We start from the raw sequence: 13550 nt of genomic DNA, 5'->3' as shown, positions 1-13550 counted from the left end.
GAAAAACTAAATATGAAAGTGCAAAACCCTTAAGAGAGAAACTTCACTGGTCACTGGCTCCCACTCAAGGAACGCATTGCATTTAAGATCTGCACGATTGTACACAAAATCATTCACACAGAAGCCCCAATCTACATTCTCAACCTCGTGGACCTGCCTCCCAGAAACACCAAAAGATCAGCCCGCAAATTTCTCAACCTGCACTTTCCCAGCTGTAAAGGACTGAAATACAAGCTGACACATGCCACCACCTTCTCCTACATCAGCACACAGTTATGGAATGCATTACCCACAGCCCTGAAAACCATTGACGAAATAACTAACTTTCGCAAATCTCTGAAGACACATCTCTTCAACAAAGCCTACAAAGAGAACCCATAACCTTACAAAACTACCTCACCAACCCACTCAACTATTAATGTCCACCTTCTATACTATCCTGCCTACAACCTTCTTCTCTCTTCCCATACTTAATCTTTGTATATTACTAATCATATCTGATATCCTGTATGACTATGACATAACAAAACTCTGTAAGCCACATTGAGCCTGCAAATAGGTGGGAAAATGTGGGAACAAATGCAATAAATAAATAAATAATTCTATTTCGATAATACGGTTGGGGCGCCGCTCGATTATGCCCCTCTATGTAACCTCTCTGTTCTGAGGCAATGGAAAGCTAAGGAGTTACCCAAGATCGTCATCAGTGGGATTTGAACACTGGCTTCCTTTGGGGGTCCTTTTACTAAGATGCGCTGAAAAAATTGGCCTGTGCTAGTGTAGCCACGTGTTTTGGACGCACACAGATCCATTATTTCAGCGTGCCTGTAAAAATGGTGCTTTTTTTAAAACTGAAAATGGATGTGCAGCAAATTAAAAATTGTTGCACATCCATTTGGGTCTGAGACCTTACCGCCACCCGTTCATTTAGTGGTAAGGTCTCGTGCGTTAACTGTGCGGTAATCATCTATGCACATACAATGGAGATTACGCCCGGTTACTGCCACATGCCTAGAAAATAAATTTATTTTCTGACGTGCGGAGCGGATGCATGTAAAAAATGAAATTCCCACCCGAGCTAATCGGTAGCTGGGTGGTAGTTTCAAATGGCAACATGTGCACGCATAGGTGCCAACGCAGCTTAGTAAAAGGGCCCCTTGGTTTTTAGCCCACTGCTCTAACCATTACGCTACTCCCCCAGTCTGATGTAATGTTAATAGGTCCAGTGAAGCTGCAGGTTGACACATGAGTATAACTATGAAACTAAAGGCAGCCTGTGGAGGAGACAGAGGCAGGTATGAAGTGCCCCTCTCCTGCTGGGCAGTGGGAATACCTTGGAAGGGATTGACTGGGAGGGGGGCAGCTGGTCTCTAGAGAGGTAGCAGCCATAAAGATGAAGTATCTAAGTATCTTGTAATATAAAATTCATCCCTAACATCATGTCTTTCCTTGTGCTCAGGGCACCATATCTGGCGGCTGCTGGTGACAGGCATAACAGAAACAGAGGGAATCCCTGACTTCACAGCCATAGAATAGTGGATGATTTGAACTTGCTTACTACAGCAGGCGACACACGCAGGTCACTGCGTTACAGGATTGGGTGTGGGATGCTTTGGGTTCTGAATATTTTGAAAGGAAAACCCAGGACTTCAGACACTATCAGGAAGGAAATAAAAAAAGCAGAAAAAGATTGCATGCAACGCTATAACCACACCAGCGGTGAGTAGGTTTTTTGAATCTTTGTGTTTGTTCTTTGTTACCTTTGTTCACCGCTGTGGGTAAATATTGAGTTGCAGAGGTGCTTTATACATTTTTTTTTAATTTAATGTTTCTGAATTCTTAAGTTAATACTAGTCACAATAAACACAACTCACATAAGTCAAATCAAATTTATTGGTCAAACCATCTACCTAACAGAACAGATTTCTAATGTTTTCAAACATCTTTAACGGTCTTAGGATGTAATCCTAGACTCCACCTTGTCCTTTGATCTTCACATTAAATTATTATAAAAAGGGTTTTTGGAAACTTTTGCCATCTAAGATGAATCAGAAACTATTTTGGATGTTTGGGAATTGCAGGCCCAAAGGGGGTGGTAAACTCCATTCTAAGGCTAAATACCGGACTCTCGATGATAGATAACAAAATATTAATTGGAAGAAGAATACGGTATTGCAGCCTTGTGATCGTAGTATTTTGAAGAGACAACGGTCTAGGCGGTCATAAGAGAACATATTACAAACAGCTATGGATAGTAACTGCCTTTAATCCACCAGCTTCCAAGTAGAGTTGATATGACGGGACGATTGAGAACGGATAAGTGTCTTTCATATACTTTAAAGTTTAAGATCTAGATTTGATCGATTTTCCGGTCTTCTTTGAGGACGTTTACAGTAGTAGAAGGACCAAGATGGGGTCAATATTAGTCTTTACTGAGGACTGTTGGAACTGTAAGGTGCCAGCTTGACAATCACCTTCAAATACACATTTTGATTATAAAACCTTTTAGGATATTTGTTATTATTTGAGTAGAGAGGTGTGGTAGCCGTGTTAGTCCACTCTTAAAGGTTATCAATAGAAATCAAACACAATAAACATGGAAAAGAAAATAAGATGATACCTTTTTTATTGGACATAACTTAATACATTTCGTGATTAGCTTTCGAAGTTGCCCTTCTTTGTCAGATCGGAAATAAGCAAATGTGGTAGCAAATAGTATATATAAGAGAAACATCAAATTTTGAAAATATTCACTTGGTAGTGATTAGAGCACTTTTGTGGTTTTAGAAAAACTTGGATTTGGTACATATAAAACAACCACGGAGGGATTCAGTGATTGAGAAGCTCAAACCACCCGTAGAGATTTCAATATTATTGAGTCTCAATCTGGGTGAGTCAGTGGCGTAGCCACAGGTGGGGCCTGAGTGGGCCAGGGCCCACCCACTTAGGGCTCAGGCCCGGCCAACAGTAGCACATGTTTAGCGGTAGCTGGTGGGGATCCCAAGCTCGGCCAGTTCAAGATTTCCCCCTGAGGGTAACGAAAAACCTACTCTCCACAATAACAGCACCTGCGCATGCTCAGTTTTCAGTGCATACCTGCTGCAGACTGCCAAGATGGAAAGAAGCATTTTCTCACCAGCTGAGATATTTTGGGGGTGGTGGTTGGGGGGGGGGGGGAGAGCACTTGGTGTCCACCCACTTCTTGCCTAGGCCCACCCAAATCTGTTGTCTGTCTACGCCCCTGGGGTGAGTTAATACTCTGACAATCCTCCTAAAAATTAAAAGATTTATTATAGTCATTATGGAGTCTGTCCTGGTGATTTAAGGGCAGACTAAAAGAGATATCAAGCTGCCACCTTATTATATGTAGCCATATCTTTTGATTCTGGCTTGTGTGCGTTTGCATTTAAAAATAATAACAGATTCCCCTCATTCTGCTGCGTTAGACTACTGCAATGCACAGTATTCTGGTTGGTCAGACAAATTACTAAAGAGCCTCCAATCACTGCAAAATACAACAGTCGGATTCATCTGTAATGCAAAGAGATCAGACCAAGTAACCCCCCTCTTTTAAACAAAATGCATTGGTTGCCAATCGAGGGCCCATATAAATGTTTAGATATGTACATTAGTTCATAGAATTATATATGGGGTGGCCCCCATTATATATGACACATCTGGAAGAAAGGCCTTCAATGTATCAATTACCTTGTTCTTGAGAACAATTCATAGAGAACTTTCCTTCTGTAAGAACTTAGGAGCCATTTTATGCTTTAAGGGGTGTTGCAGTAGTTTACCTGTTGCACGGCCTGCAATAAAATGAGTAGGAACCCCTTTCTTGATGAAGCATTAGGTCTGGGATTATCATGCGTTAATATCCCTTGTTAAGTCTGAAATTTAACATATTTTAGTAAAAGACTCCTTATTAAACTAATCTGTGTCTGTTGACATCCCAGAAATGACCAGAGATGGAGTTAAGACCAGTAGGCAGCAGACATGGGCAGTCTGGGTCTATCTATTGAGGGTGGGGGTTTCTTATCTGCTGACATCTTCTGTGTTTCTCTGTTTGGTTCATGGCAGGGGTTCACACCTTACAGATGTACATTAGCTGTGATGCACATGGAGACACAGCCATCGAGGGGCTGTTTCAGTATGTCTATGATGGGCGGGTGATTCTTACCTTCGATGTTGAGACAGACACGTGGGCAGCAGGAACGACAGAAGCGATTCCACTCAAGCAAAGATTGGACAAGGACATAGGGTGGCGAGCTTTTGTAAAGAATTACCAAATGAGAGAGTGCAAAGAGACACTCAAGAAATACATCCAACATGGGAAGCACATCCTAGAACAGCAGGGTAAGTATGGCAAAGAGGATTATTATGTTACTAACATAGATTGGAGTTCTTTCGTTTTTCTGTTTCTTTTCATTTTTAATTGTTCACCGCTATGTTTTCATGTGAACTTCAGCGGTATATCAAGATTAATAAACTTTTGAAACACAACTGTTTGTGACTACATTTTTGTAAACCCACATGGACTGGACTTTTTTTTACTGTTGGGTGGTGATGTTATGTTTTTGTTTATGTTTTGTATATTGTTGTTTTATTGTATTTTATTATGAATGGGGTTTTTTTTTTTTTTAAACCATCTAGTTATAGGTGATATATACATTTTTTAAAATAAATAAGTAGATAAATATAACCTATGGCAACAGTGCATAGAGCTGATGTACAATCTCACACCCAGTGTGTGTCAATTTATAATATTGTAAATCCCCACGCTGCCCATCCATGTACCACCGCATCTAGGTGCGATAGAACTTAGCCAGGATATAGTCATTTATATAAGGCTCTTTCTGCACACAGAATCCTTTATAAGATATCCCAGGGGAGGTATGAATATTGAGGGGTAATTCTACACTTTTCTGGGACAGATGTGCTGAATGTAGGATCAGTTTATTTCCATCCTGATTCCAGATTCCTGAGGGAAAAGTCCATTGAACATTATTTAAAAAAATTTGGGGGCGGGGGAGGGGGGGTTGCCGGGTTCTTGAAGCCTGGATTGGCTGCTGTCAGAGACAGGATGCTGGGCTTGATGGACCCTTGGTCTTTTCCCAGTATGGCAGTGCTTATGTACTTATGTACTTATCCTGTTTTACAGTACTGTGGGACAGGATTATATCCATGTGGATGATGTGATACATCATGAAAGAATCTACATAAAAGATGAAACCTAAGGCAGTGAGAGGCTATAATCAGCCCGTGGAATTTGCTGTCTTCCTTATCTTTATGTCATTTCTCTCCTACAGTCCCCCCAGAGGTGAGGGTTGTCAGTCGTCACTCCTCGGATGGCACTGTCGTTCACAGATGTCATGTGACTGGGTTCTATCCTCGGGATGTTGATGTCACCTGGGTGAGGGATGGGCAGACAACACTTCTAGAGACATCGTCCAGTGGGATCCTACCCAACCAGGACAAGACATACCAGATTCAAAAAACCCTAGAGATCGACTCCAAGGATGGACACACGTACACCTGTGTTGTAAACCACAACAGCCTGCAGACACCAATCATAAAGACAGGTGAGCAGCTCTCAATGAATGAAAATGACTTTCTTTAAATGTATTTCCCCTGAGAAAGTGACCAATGTTATTATTTAAGAAACTAGTGTCTCTTTATGAGGGCTTCACTTTTGCACCTGAAGAAACACCTGGCTCCCCCGTCTCTCTCAGTGACAAAGAGGGGCATTTTCGAAAGAAACGTCCAAGTTGTGATTTGGACGTTTTTGTAAAACGGCCAAATCCAGGGGCGGGGAAAAACCGTATTTTTGAAACAAGATGGACGTCCATTTTTTCGTTTCGAAAATACCAAGGACGCCCTTGGATTTGGATGTCCCTAGAGATTGACGTCTTTGGACTTTCGGCAATTTTCGAAACCAAAACGTACATGTTAAAAATGTCCAAATCCAAGCCATTTGGACGTGGGAGGAGCCAGCATTTGTAGTGCACTGGTCCCCCTGACATGCCAGGACCACCAACTGGGCACCCTAGGGGGCACTGCAGTGGACTTCATAAATTGCTCCCAGGTACATAGCTCCCTTACCATGTGTGCTAAGCCCTCCAACCCCCCCCCCCCCCAAACCCACTACCCCCAATTGTACACCACTACCATAGCCCTTACGGGTGAAGGGGGCACCTATATGGGGGTACAGAGGATTTTGGAGGGCTCGCTGTTTCCTCCACAAATGTAACAGGTAGGGGTGTTATGGTCCTGGGTCCACCAGTCTGAAGTGCACTGTAGTACCCACTAAATCTGCTCCAGGGACCTGCATGCGCTGTCATGGACCTGAGTATGACATCTGAGGCTGGCACAAAATATTTTTAAAGATGTTTTTGAGGGTGGGAGGGGGTTAGTGACCACTGGGGGAGTAACAGGAGGTCATCCTCGATTCCCTTCGGTGGTCTTTCTGGTCATTTCGGGCACCTTTTTGTGCCCTATTCGTTATAAAAACACGTCCAGGTGAAAACGTCCATGTTATGTCCCTGCCTTTTGATTATGGCTCAAAGACGTCCAAGTGTTAGGCACGCCCAAGTCTCGCCTTCACTGCACCTCCGACATGCCCCCTTTGCGACGGACTGCAGTTGGAGCCGTCCAAAATTGGGTTTCAATTATACCGATTTGGACATTTCTGGGAGGTGGATGTCCATGTTCCGATTTTATGTCGAAAGATGGACGTCCTTCTCTTTCGAAAATGAGCCTGAAAGTGACCAGCAGAATTCACAGATTCATGTTGTATCATTACACCCCACTGATATGTATCCCAGAAGCCAAACCTGTCTATTACTACTTATCGTTTCTATAGCACTACTAGATGTACAAAGCTGTACACAAACATGATAGGACAAATAAGGGATTAGGGAATTTTATTATGGAAATGATTTAAAACATCACAGAGGAAGAAGGGGTTAAGAGGTAAAAGCAGACTCAGAAAAGGGGGGCTTTTAGCCTGGATTGGAGTATGGCTGGAGATAGAGCATGATATATGCTACTATCAATTTATGGTTTAACTTTTTTATTGATGTCACAAACCACAACATTTGAATCATCAATAACAGTCACCAATTTTATATCTCTATAGTCCATAACAAAACTTTTTGCTAAAGTAACATCAAACTTTTACATAATCTTACCCGACACCCCCTTTTTACCTCCCTATGATCCGTCTAAACGCAACAATGGAACCTCAAGGTCCTCAGTCATAATCTGTTAAGGATGAGACTTCTACCTCTCTGCGTGAGTTTGGCTATATAGGGACTCCAAATCTTTAAAAATCATAATTTCCGTTTAAAGGAAACATGCTACTATCAATTATGTGGCTTCTTGATTCAGAATTTATTTATACCATTATCCTGTCACGCGGGGTATTATTTTTGATCTATTGTAATTCATTTTGAACTCACTTGATGGGAAAAAGGTGAAATAAATAACAAAGATAGAACCTGACAGGGCATTGCAATGTGAACACTGTTGCAGGACAAATTGGAGAAAATATTTCTTCATTCAACGTATTATTATTGCTCTGGAATTCTTTGCCAGAAAATGCAGTAAAGCGATTAGCTTAGCAGGATTTAAAAAAGGTTTGCACAACTTCCTGGAAGAAAAGTCCATAAACTATTACTAAGGTGGATATGGGGAAGATCCACTGCTAGTCCTGGGATAAGTAGCATGGATTCTGTTTTTGGATCCTGTCAGGTACTTGTGACCTGGATGAAAACAGGGTGCTGGGCTTGATGGACTAGATCTGTGCTGTTAAGGTGATGCTTAACCATTTATGTCCCTGGAACCAGACAAAGGTTGCTGTCATATTTTCATTTGCTGTTAGCATTGGTGACCTCTTAGAAAGAGCGTTGTCTTTATTTTAAAATCCCTGGGATTAGAACTGGTGATCTAGAGGTGAAAGGCTCTGTAGCTGTGGACACCTGTCTCTGGTTGGTACAAAAATGTTGTTTTGGGCTGTATGTGTATTATCATTTGTATTTCAGATTGTTTGGCCCAATGTTTAAATCCATGTTCATCTCTGGTTATGAATATCTGACATCTTTACGTGTTTTATTTTTTATCCCTCACAAGTTTTGCTTCACAGCAGTCGACACAAGCTCAACCAGCGTCAATGTGCAGCAGAATCCTTTCTTATGCAACTTGCTGCCTCCTGAGATAAAATTCTGGTTGACTAAATTAATTCTAGAGTTAAGAAAGGGGTATCTGTTTGTATTTTGAAGTGGTCGGACTTTTCATGTATGCTCCTTGTTGAGTGTGCTTTGGTGACCCAATAATTCATAATAACTCTAGTAATGATTTCCCACAGTCAAGGTTTTAAAGAATTCTATTACTCTGAAATGTTTCTCTTAATCTCTTCATATTACAGAACATTTTTTTTCCAACATTTTCCCTTCCAATTAAACTTTGCTAGACTCCTAACTTCCCTTTTCTTTCTTTAGATGAGGTAATTTGACCTTTGAAAATAACTTTGATCAAACACTGGTGTGTTTTTTCTAAGGCGGCTTTTTATAGTGATGCTACATTATAACCTGTTTTCTTTTTAGAGGTTTGTCTAATGTTTGTTAATATTTATCTCACTCTTGCTGTTCACCAGACCAACAGGGAGATTCTTAGAAACTCCTGCAGTAAAGCCAATAGCACAGAAAGCTTGGTCTCCAATGCTCAAAGAAATTATTCAAATTATACATGTGCTGTAAAAGCAAAAGAAGGGAGGAATGTGCTTGTGCATACGCAGAAGAGTTTTCACAGTAAGCACAGCTCTTATGCCCATGCACCAGGCAAACCCGATCTTGAAGCACACGTCGGCAATGCTCTTCTACACCTTTAAATATAAACTTCTCTGTTTCTTTTAAATCTTGGAAGGCTTATATTTAAAACACAGAAAACAGATTCCAATATGTGCTTTTCAGTTTCGGGTACGCTCTGACTCAAGGGCATTTCTTTCTCAGTACCGGTGCTACAGGCTTGCATGGGCTTCCTTCCACTTCCAAAACAAATCCAAAGCCAGCAGATTTTAAACTGGAAATCAAAAGAAATTCCTCTCTTCAAACCCTGCACCTCCATCACCAAGCTGGCATTCTTTTTCCAGTGGTAAGAGCAGGGGCAGGTTTTGAGAATCTGATGACAGGTCTGATTCCTGGAGCTTCTTTTATACCCCAGACAGAAGTTATATTATTTCCTAGTGGCCCTTTGAATTCCTCTAATCTACATAATTTAAAAATAAATTCTGATTGGATATTGTCCTAAAGCAAAGTTCTATGCAAGTTCTATATGCAAATGCTAGGAGTCTAAGAAATAAGATGGGAGAGTTGGAATATATTGCACTAAACGAAAAATGGATATAATAGGCATTACTGAGAGCTGGTGGAAGGAGGATAACCAGTGGGACACTGTCATACCGGGGTACAAAGTATATCGTAGTGATAGGGTGGACCGGACTGGTGGAGGGGTTTGCATTGTATATTAACGAGAGCCTTGACTCAGATAGATTACAAATTCAGCAGGACACAAATCACACCTTGAATCATTGTGGGTTGAAATTCCATGTTATAAAAGGGAAAAAAAACGGTGATAGGAGTGTACTACCGTCCGCCTCGCCAGGATGAGCAGGTAGACACAGAAATGATAAAAGAAATCAGAGACGCGAACAAAATGGGCAATGTGATAATAATGGGTGACTTCAATTATCCAAATATAGACTGGGTAAATGTAACATCGGGACACGCTACAGAGATACAATTCCTTGATGAAATCAAGGGACAGCTTTATGGAGCGACGAGGAGAAGGAAAAATTCTAGACTTGGTCCTTAGTAGAGCGCATGATCTGGTGAGGGACGTTATGGTATTGGGGCCGCTGATAACAGTGACATAATATGATCAGTTTTGATATCGACCTTGAAGTAACTGTACACAGAAAGTCAATACGTTAGCGTTTAACTTTAAAAAGGGAGACTATGATAAAATGAGAAGAACGGTAAAAAAAAACTTAGGGGGGGCAACTGAGAGAGTTACAAACTGTACAACAGGCGTGGACGCTGTTCAAAAATACCATCCTGGAGCCCAGGCCATACATATTCCCGCGAATTAGAAAAGAAAGACGGAAGTCCAAAAAGACAGCCGGCCTGGTGAAAAGTGAGGTGAAGGAAGCTATTAGGGCTAAAAGAAACGCCTTCAGAAAATGGAAGAAGGAACCGTCTGAAAATAACAAGAAGCAGCATAAGGAGTGTCAAAGCAACATGCAAGGCACAGATAAAGAAGGCCAAGAGGGATTACGAAAAAAGATAGCATTAGAGGCAAAAAAACATAGTAAAAAAATTTTTCGGTATATTAAAAGCAGGAAGCCGGCAAAAGAATCAGTTGGGCCGCTGGATTGACGAGGGGTAAAGGGAGACAAAGACGTAGCCGGAGAGACTGAATGAATTCTTTGCTTCGGTCTTCACCGAGGAAGATTTGGGTGGGATACCGGTGTCGGAAATGGTATTTCAAGCGGACAAGTCGTGAGAAACTTACTGACTCTACGGTAAACCTGGAGGACGAATGGGGCAATTCAGCAAACTGAAGAGTAGCAAATCTCCTGGACCGGATGGTATTCATCCTAGAATACTGATAGAACTGAAAAAACGAGCTTGCGGAGCTACTGCTAGTGATATGCAACTTATCCTTAAACGAGCGAGGGTACCGGAAGATTGGAGGGTGGCCAATGTAACGCCCATTTTTAAAAAGGCTCCAGGGGACATCCGGGAAATTATAGACCGGTGAGTCTGACGTCAGTGCCGGGGAAAATGGTAGAGGCTATTATTAAAAACAAAATTACAGAGCACCATCCGAGGACATGGATTACTGAGGACGAGTCAGACGGCTTTTGTGTGGGGAAATCTTGCCTGACAATTTACTTCAATTCTTTGAAGGAGTAAACAAAACATGTGGACAAAGGGGAGCCGGTTTGATATTGTTGTATCTGGATTTTCAAAAGGCGTTTGACAAGGTACCTCATGAAAGGCTACAGAGGAAATGGCAGGGTCATGGGGATAGGAGGAAATGTCCTATTGTGGATTAAAAACTGGTTTGAAGGATAGGAAACAGAGAGTGGGGTTAATGGGCAGTATCACAATGGAGAAGGGTAGTTAGTGGGGTTCCTCAGGGGTCTGTGCTAGGGACCGCTGCTTTTTAATATATTTATAAATGATTTAGAGATGGGAGTAACTAGCGAGGTAATTAAATTTGCTGATGACACAAAGTTATTCAAAGTCGTTAACCGCGACAGGATTGTGAAAAATTACCAAGATGACCTTACGAGGACTGGGAGACTGGGCGGCCTAAATGGCAGATGACGTTTAATGTGAGCAAGTGCATGCATGTGGGAAAAAGAACCCGAATTATAGCTACGTCATGCAAGGTTCCACGTTAGGAGTTACGGACAAGAAGGATCTGGGTGTCGTCGTCGATAACACACTGAAACCTTCTGCTCAGTGTGCTGCGCGGCTAGGGAAAGTGAATAGAATGTTGGGTATTATTAGGAAAGGTATGGAAAACAGGTGTGAGGATGTTATAATGCCGTTGTATCGCTCCATGGTGCGACCGCACCTTGAGTATTGTGTTCAGTTTTCTGGTCGCCGCATCTCAAGAAAGATATAGTACACTTGGAAAAGGTGCAGCAAAGGGCGACTAAAATGATAGCGGGGGTTGGGACGACTTCCCTATGAAGAAAGACTAAGGAGGCTAGGGCTATTCAGCTTGGAGAAGAGACGGCTGAGGGAGAGACATGACAGAGGTATATAAAATAATGAGTGGAGTGGAACAGGTGGATGTGAAGCGTCTGTTCAAGCTTTCCAAAATACTAGGACTAGGGGGCATGCGATTAAATTACAGTGTAGTAAATTTAAAACAAATCGGAAGAAAAATTTTCCTCACCAACGCGTAATTAACTCTGGAATTCATTGCCGGAAAATGTGGTGAAGGCGGTTAGCGTAGCAGAGTTTTAAAAGGGTTGGACGGTTTCCTAAAGGACAAGTCCATAAACGCTACTAACGGACTTGGAAAAATCCAAATCCCAGGAATAACAACATGTGTAGAATGTTTGTACGTTTGGGAAGCTTGCCAGGTGCCCTTGGCCTGGATTGACCGCTGTCGTGACAAGATGCTGGGCTCGATGGACCCTTGGTCTTTTCCCAGTATGGCATTACTTGTGTACTTATGCTTTAACTAAGAATGATGTCGCTGGATAGTCCGACAATCAAAGTCGAGTAGGAATAAATGAACATAAAATTTTCCTTCCAGCTATTCTAACTGATTATCTGTCACATTTAAAGGTTCTAAATTTTCTCATTAAAAGCATCAACCCTTAAACCAAAGAAAAGTATCACATTTTTCTCTTGGAGAATCTTCTTCTTTTAATTTTTTTTTATAGCTTTTGGCCAGGCACATTCTTTCTGCTTATTATGGCACGCTGAAAACCATTCAGTCACCTTCCCTACTCAGTCCTACAGTTTTTTCCATGTGCTTTCAGACTAAAAATGTGAACATTTACTGGTTGAAATTTGTAAATGTTCTAAGATATAAAGTTTGAGACCTGCTTTTATATGTTGTTAAGAAGACAAATTATGGTCAGGCATTGATGTTCCTATTCTGCCCCTTTAAAATCAGTCAGCCGTTAAAACCTGCAACCTGGGCTGCCATCTTAATTAAAGAGACTTCCAGCACTCTGGGGTCCTTTTACAAAGGCACATTGAAAATGGCCTGCGGTAGTGTAGGCACTGGTTTTGGCATGCACAGAATCATTTTTCAGCGCCACCTGTAAAAAAAGGCCTCTTTTTTTCCCAAAAATGGATGTGCGGCAAAATCAAAATTGCCGCATGTCCATTTTGAGTCTCAGACCTTACACGCCACCATAGACCTAGCGGAAATGACCTACTTGTGACAGATACCATTTGGCGTGCATCTGCTACACGCGCCAGAAAAGAAAATATATTTTTCAGACGCGTGTAGTGGACGCGTGCCAAAAATGAAATTACCGCAAGAGCCACGTGGTACTCGGTTGGTAAACTCCATTTTGGCGTACATTGGGTGCACATAGACGCTTACGCAGCTTAGTAAAAGGGGCCCTCTGTCTGGTACAAACTGCAAGGACTCAAACTTCGATTCATTAAAACTCCTGAAACCGTGGGGATCCATGTCTTAAACATAGAAATAAGCCCATGATAGGTGCAGGTAGGAGAGATAAATCTTCAGGAACCTTTTAGCATACATCTGTCTTTGTGATAATTCTCTGTTTTCCTCTCTCCAGCCTCTGTCCCTGCTGGTTCCTGGATCCTGACACTCCTGCCTCTCCTGGGTTATGTGGATCATGGTCCTCTTGATAACTGGAGCTTGATACGGATAACGAGAAAAGAATCTGTGTATAGGTGAGGAGAGAAATGGGGTCCTTCTGCTCCTGCAGTCGACTTTCTGCCTCAAGTGGCACTTAAGGCTTCTACTACTACTACTATTTATCA

The 13550-nt window shown here is 41.8% G+C and overlaps 1 protein-coding gene across 1 annotated transcript; it reads left to right on the top strand.

Moving 5' to 3' along the window:
* Window positions 1–1584: 1584 nt before the first annotated feature.
* Window positions 1585–13464, top strand: LOC115459449 (class I histocompatibility antigen, F10 alpha chain-like). Its single transcript, XM_030189270.1, has 4 exons — window positions 1585–1719; window positions 4081–4356; window positions 5310–5582; window positions 13343–13464. The coding sequence occupies exons 1-4, from the start codon at window positions 1608–1610 to the stop codon at window positions 13462–13464; spliced, it is 783 nt and encodes a 260-aa protein (XP_030045130.1). The 5' UTR covers window positions 1585–1607.
* Window positions 13465–13550: the final 86 nt, after the last annotated feature.

The sequence above is a fragment of the Microcaecilia unicolor genome, unplaced genomic scaffold (genome assembly GCF_901765095.1).
Source record: "Microcaecilia unicolor unplaced genomic scaffold, aMicUni1.1, whole genome shotgun sequence".
NCBI classification, from domain to species: domain Eukaryota; kingdom Metazoa; phylum Chordata; class Amphibia; order Gymnophiona; family Siphonopidae; genus Microcaecilia; species Microcaecilia unicolor.
Note: the sequence above shows the minus strand (reverse complement) of the source record. Positions and strands in the feature narration are given on the sequence as shown.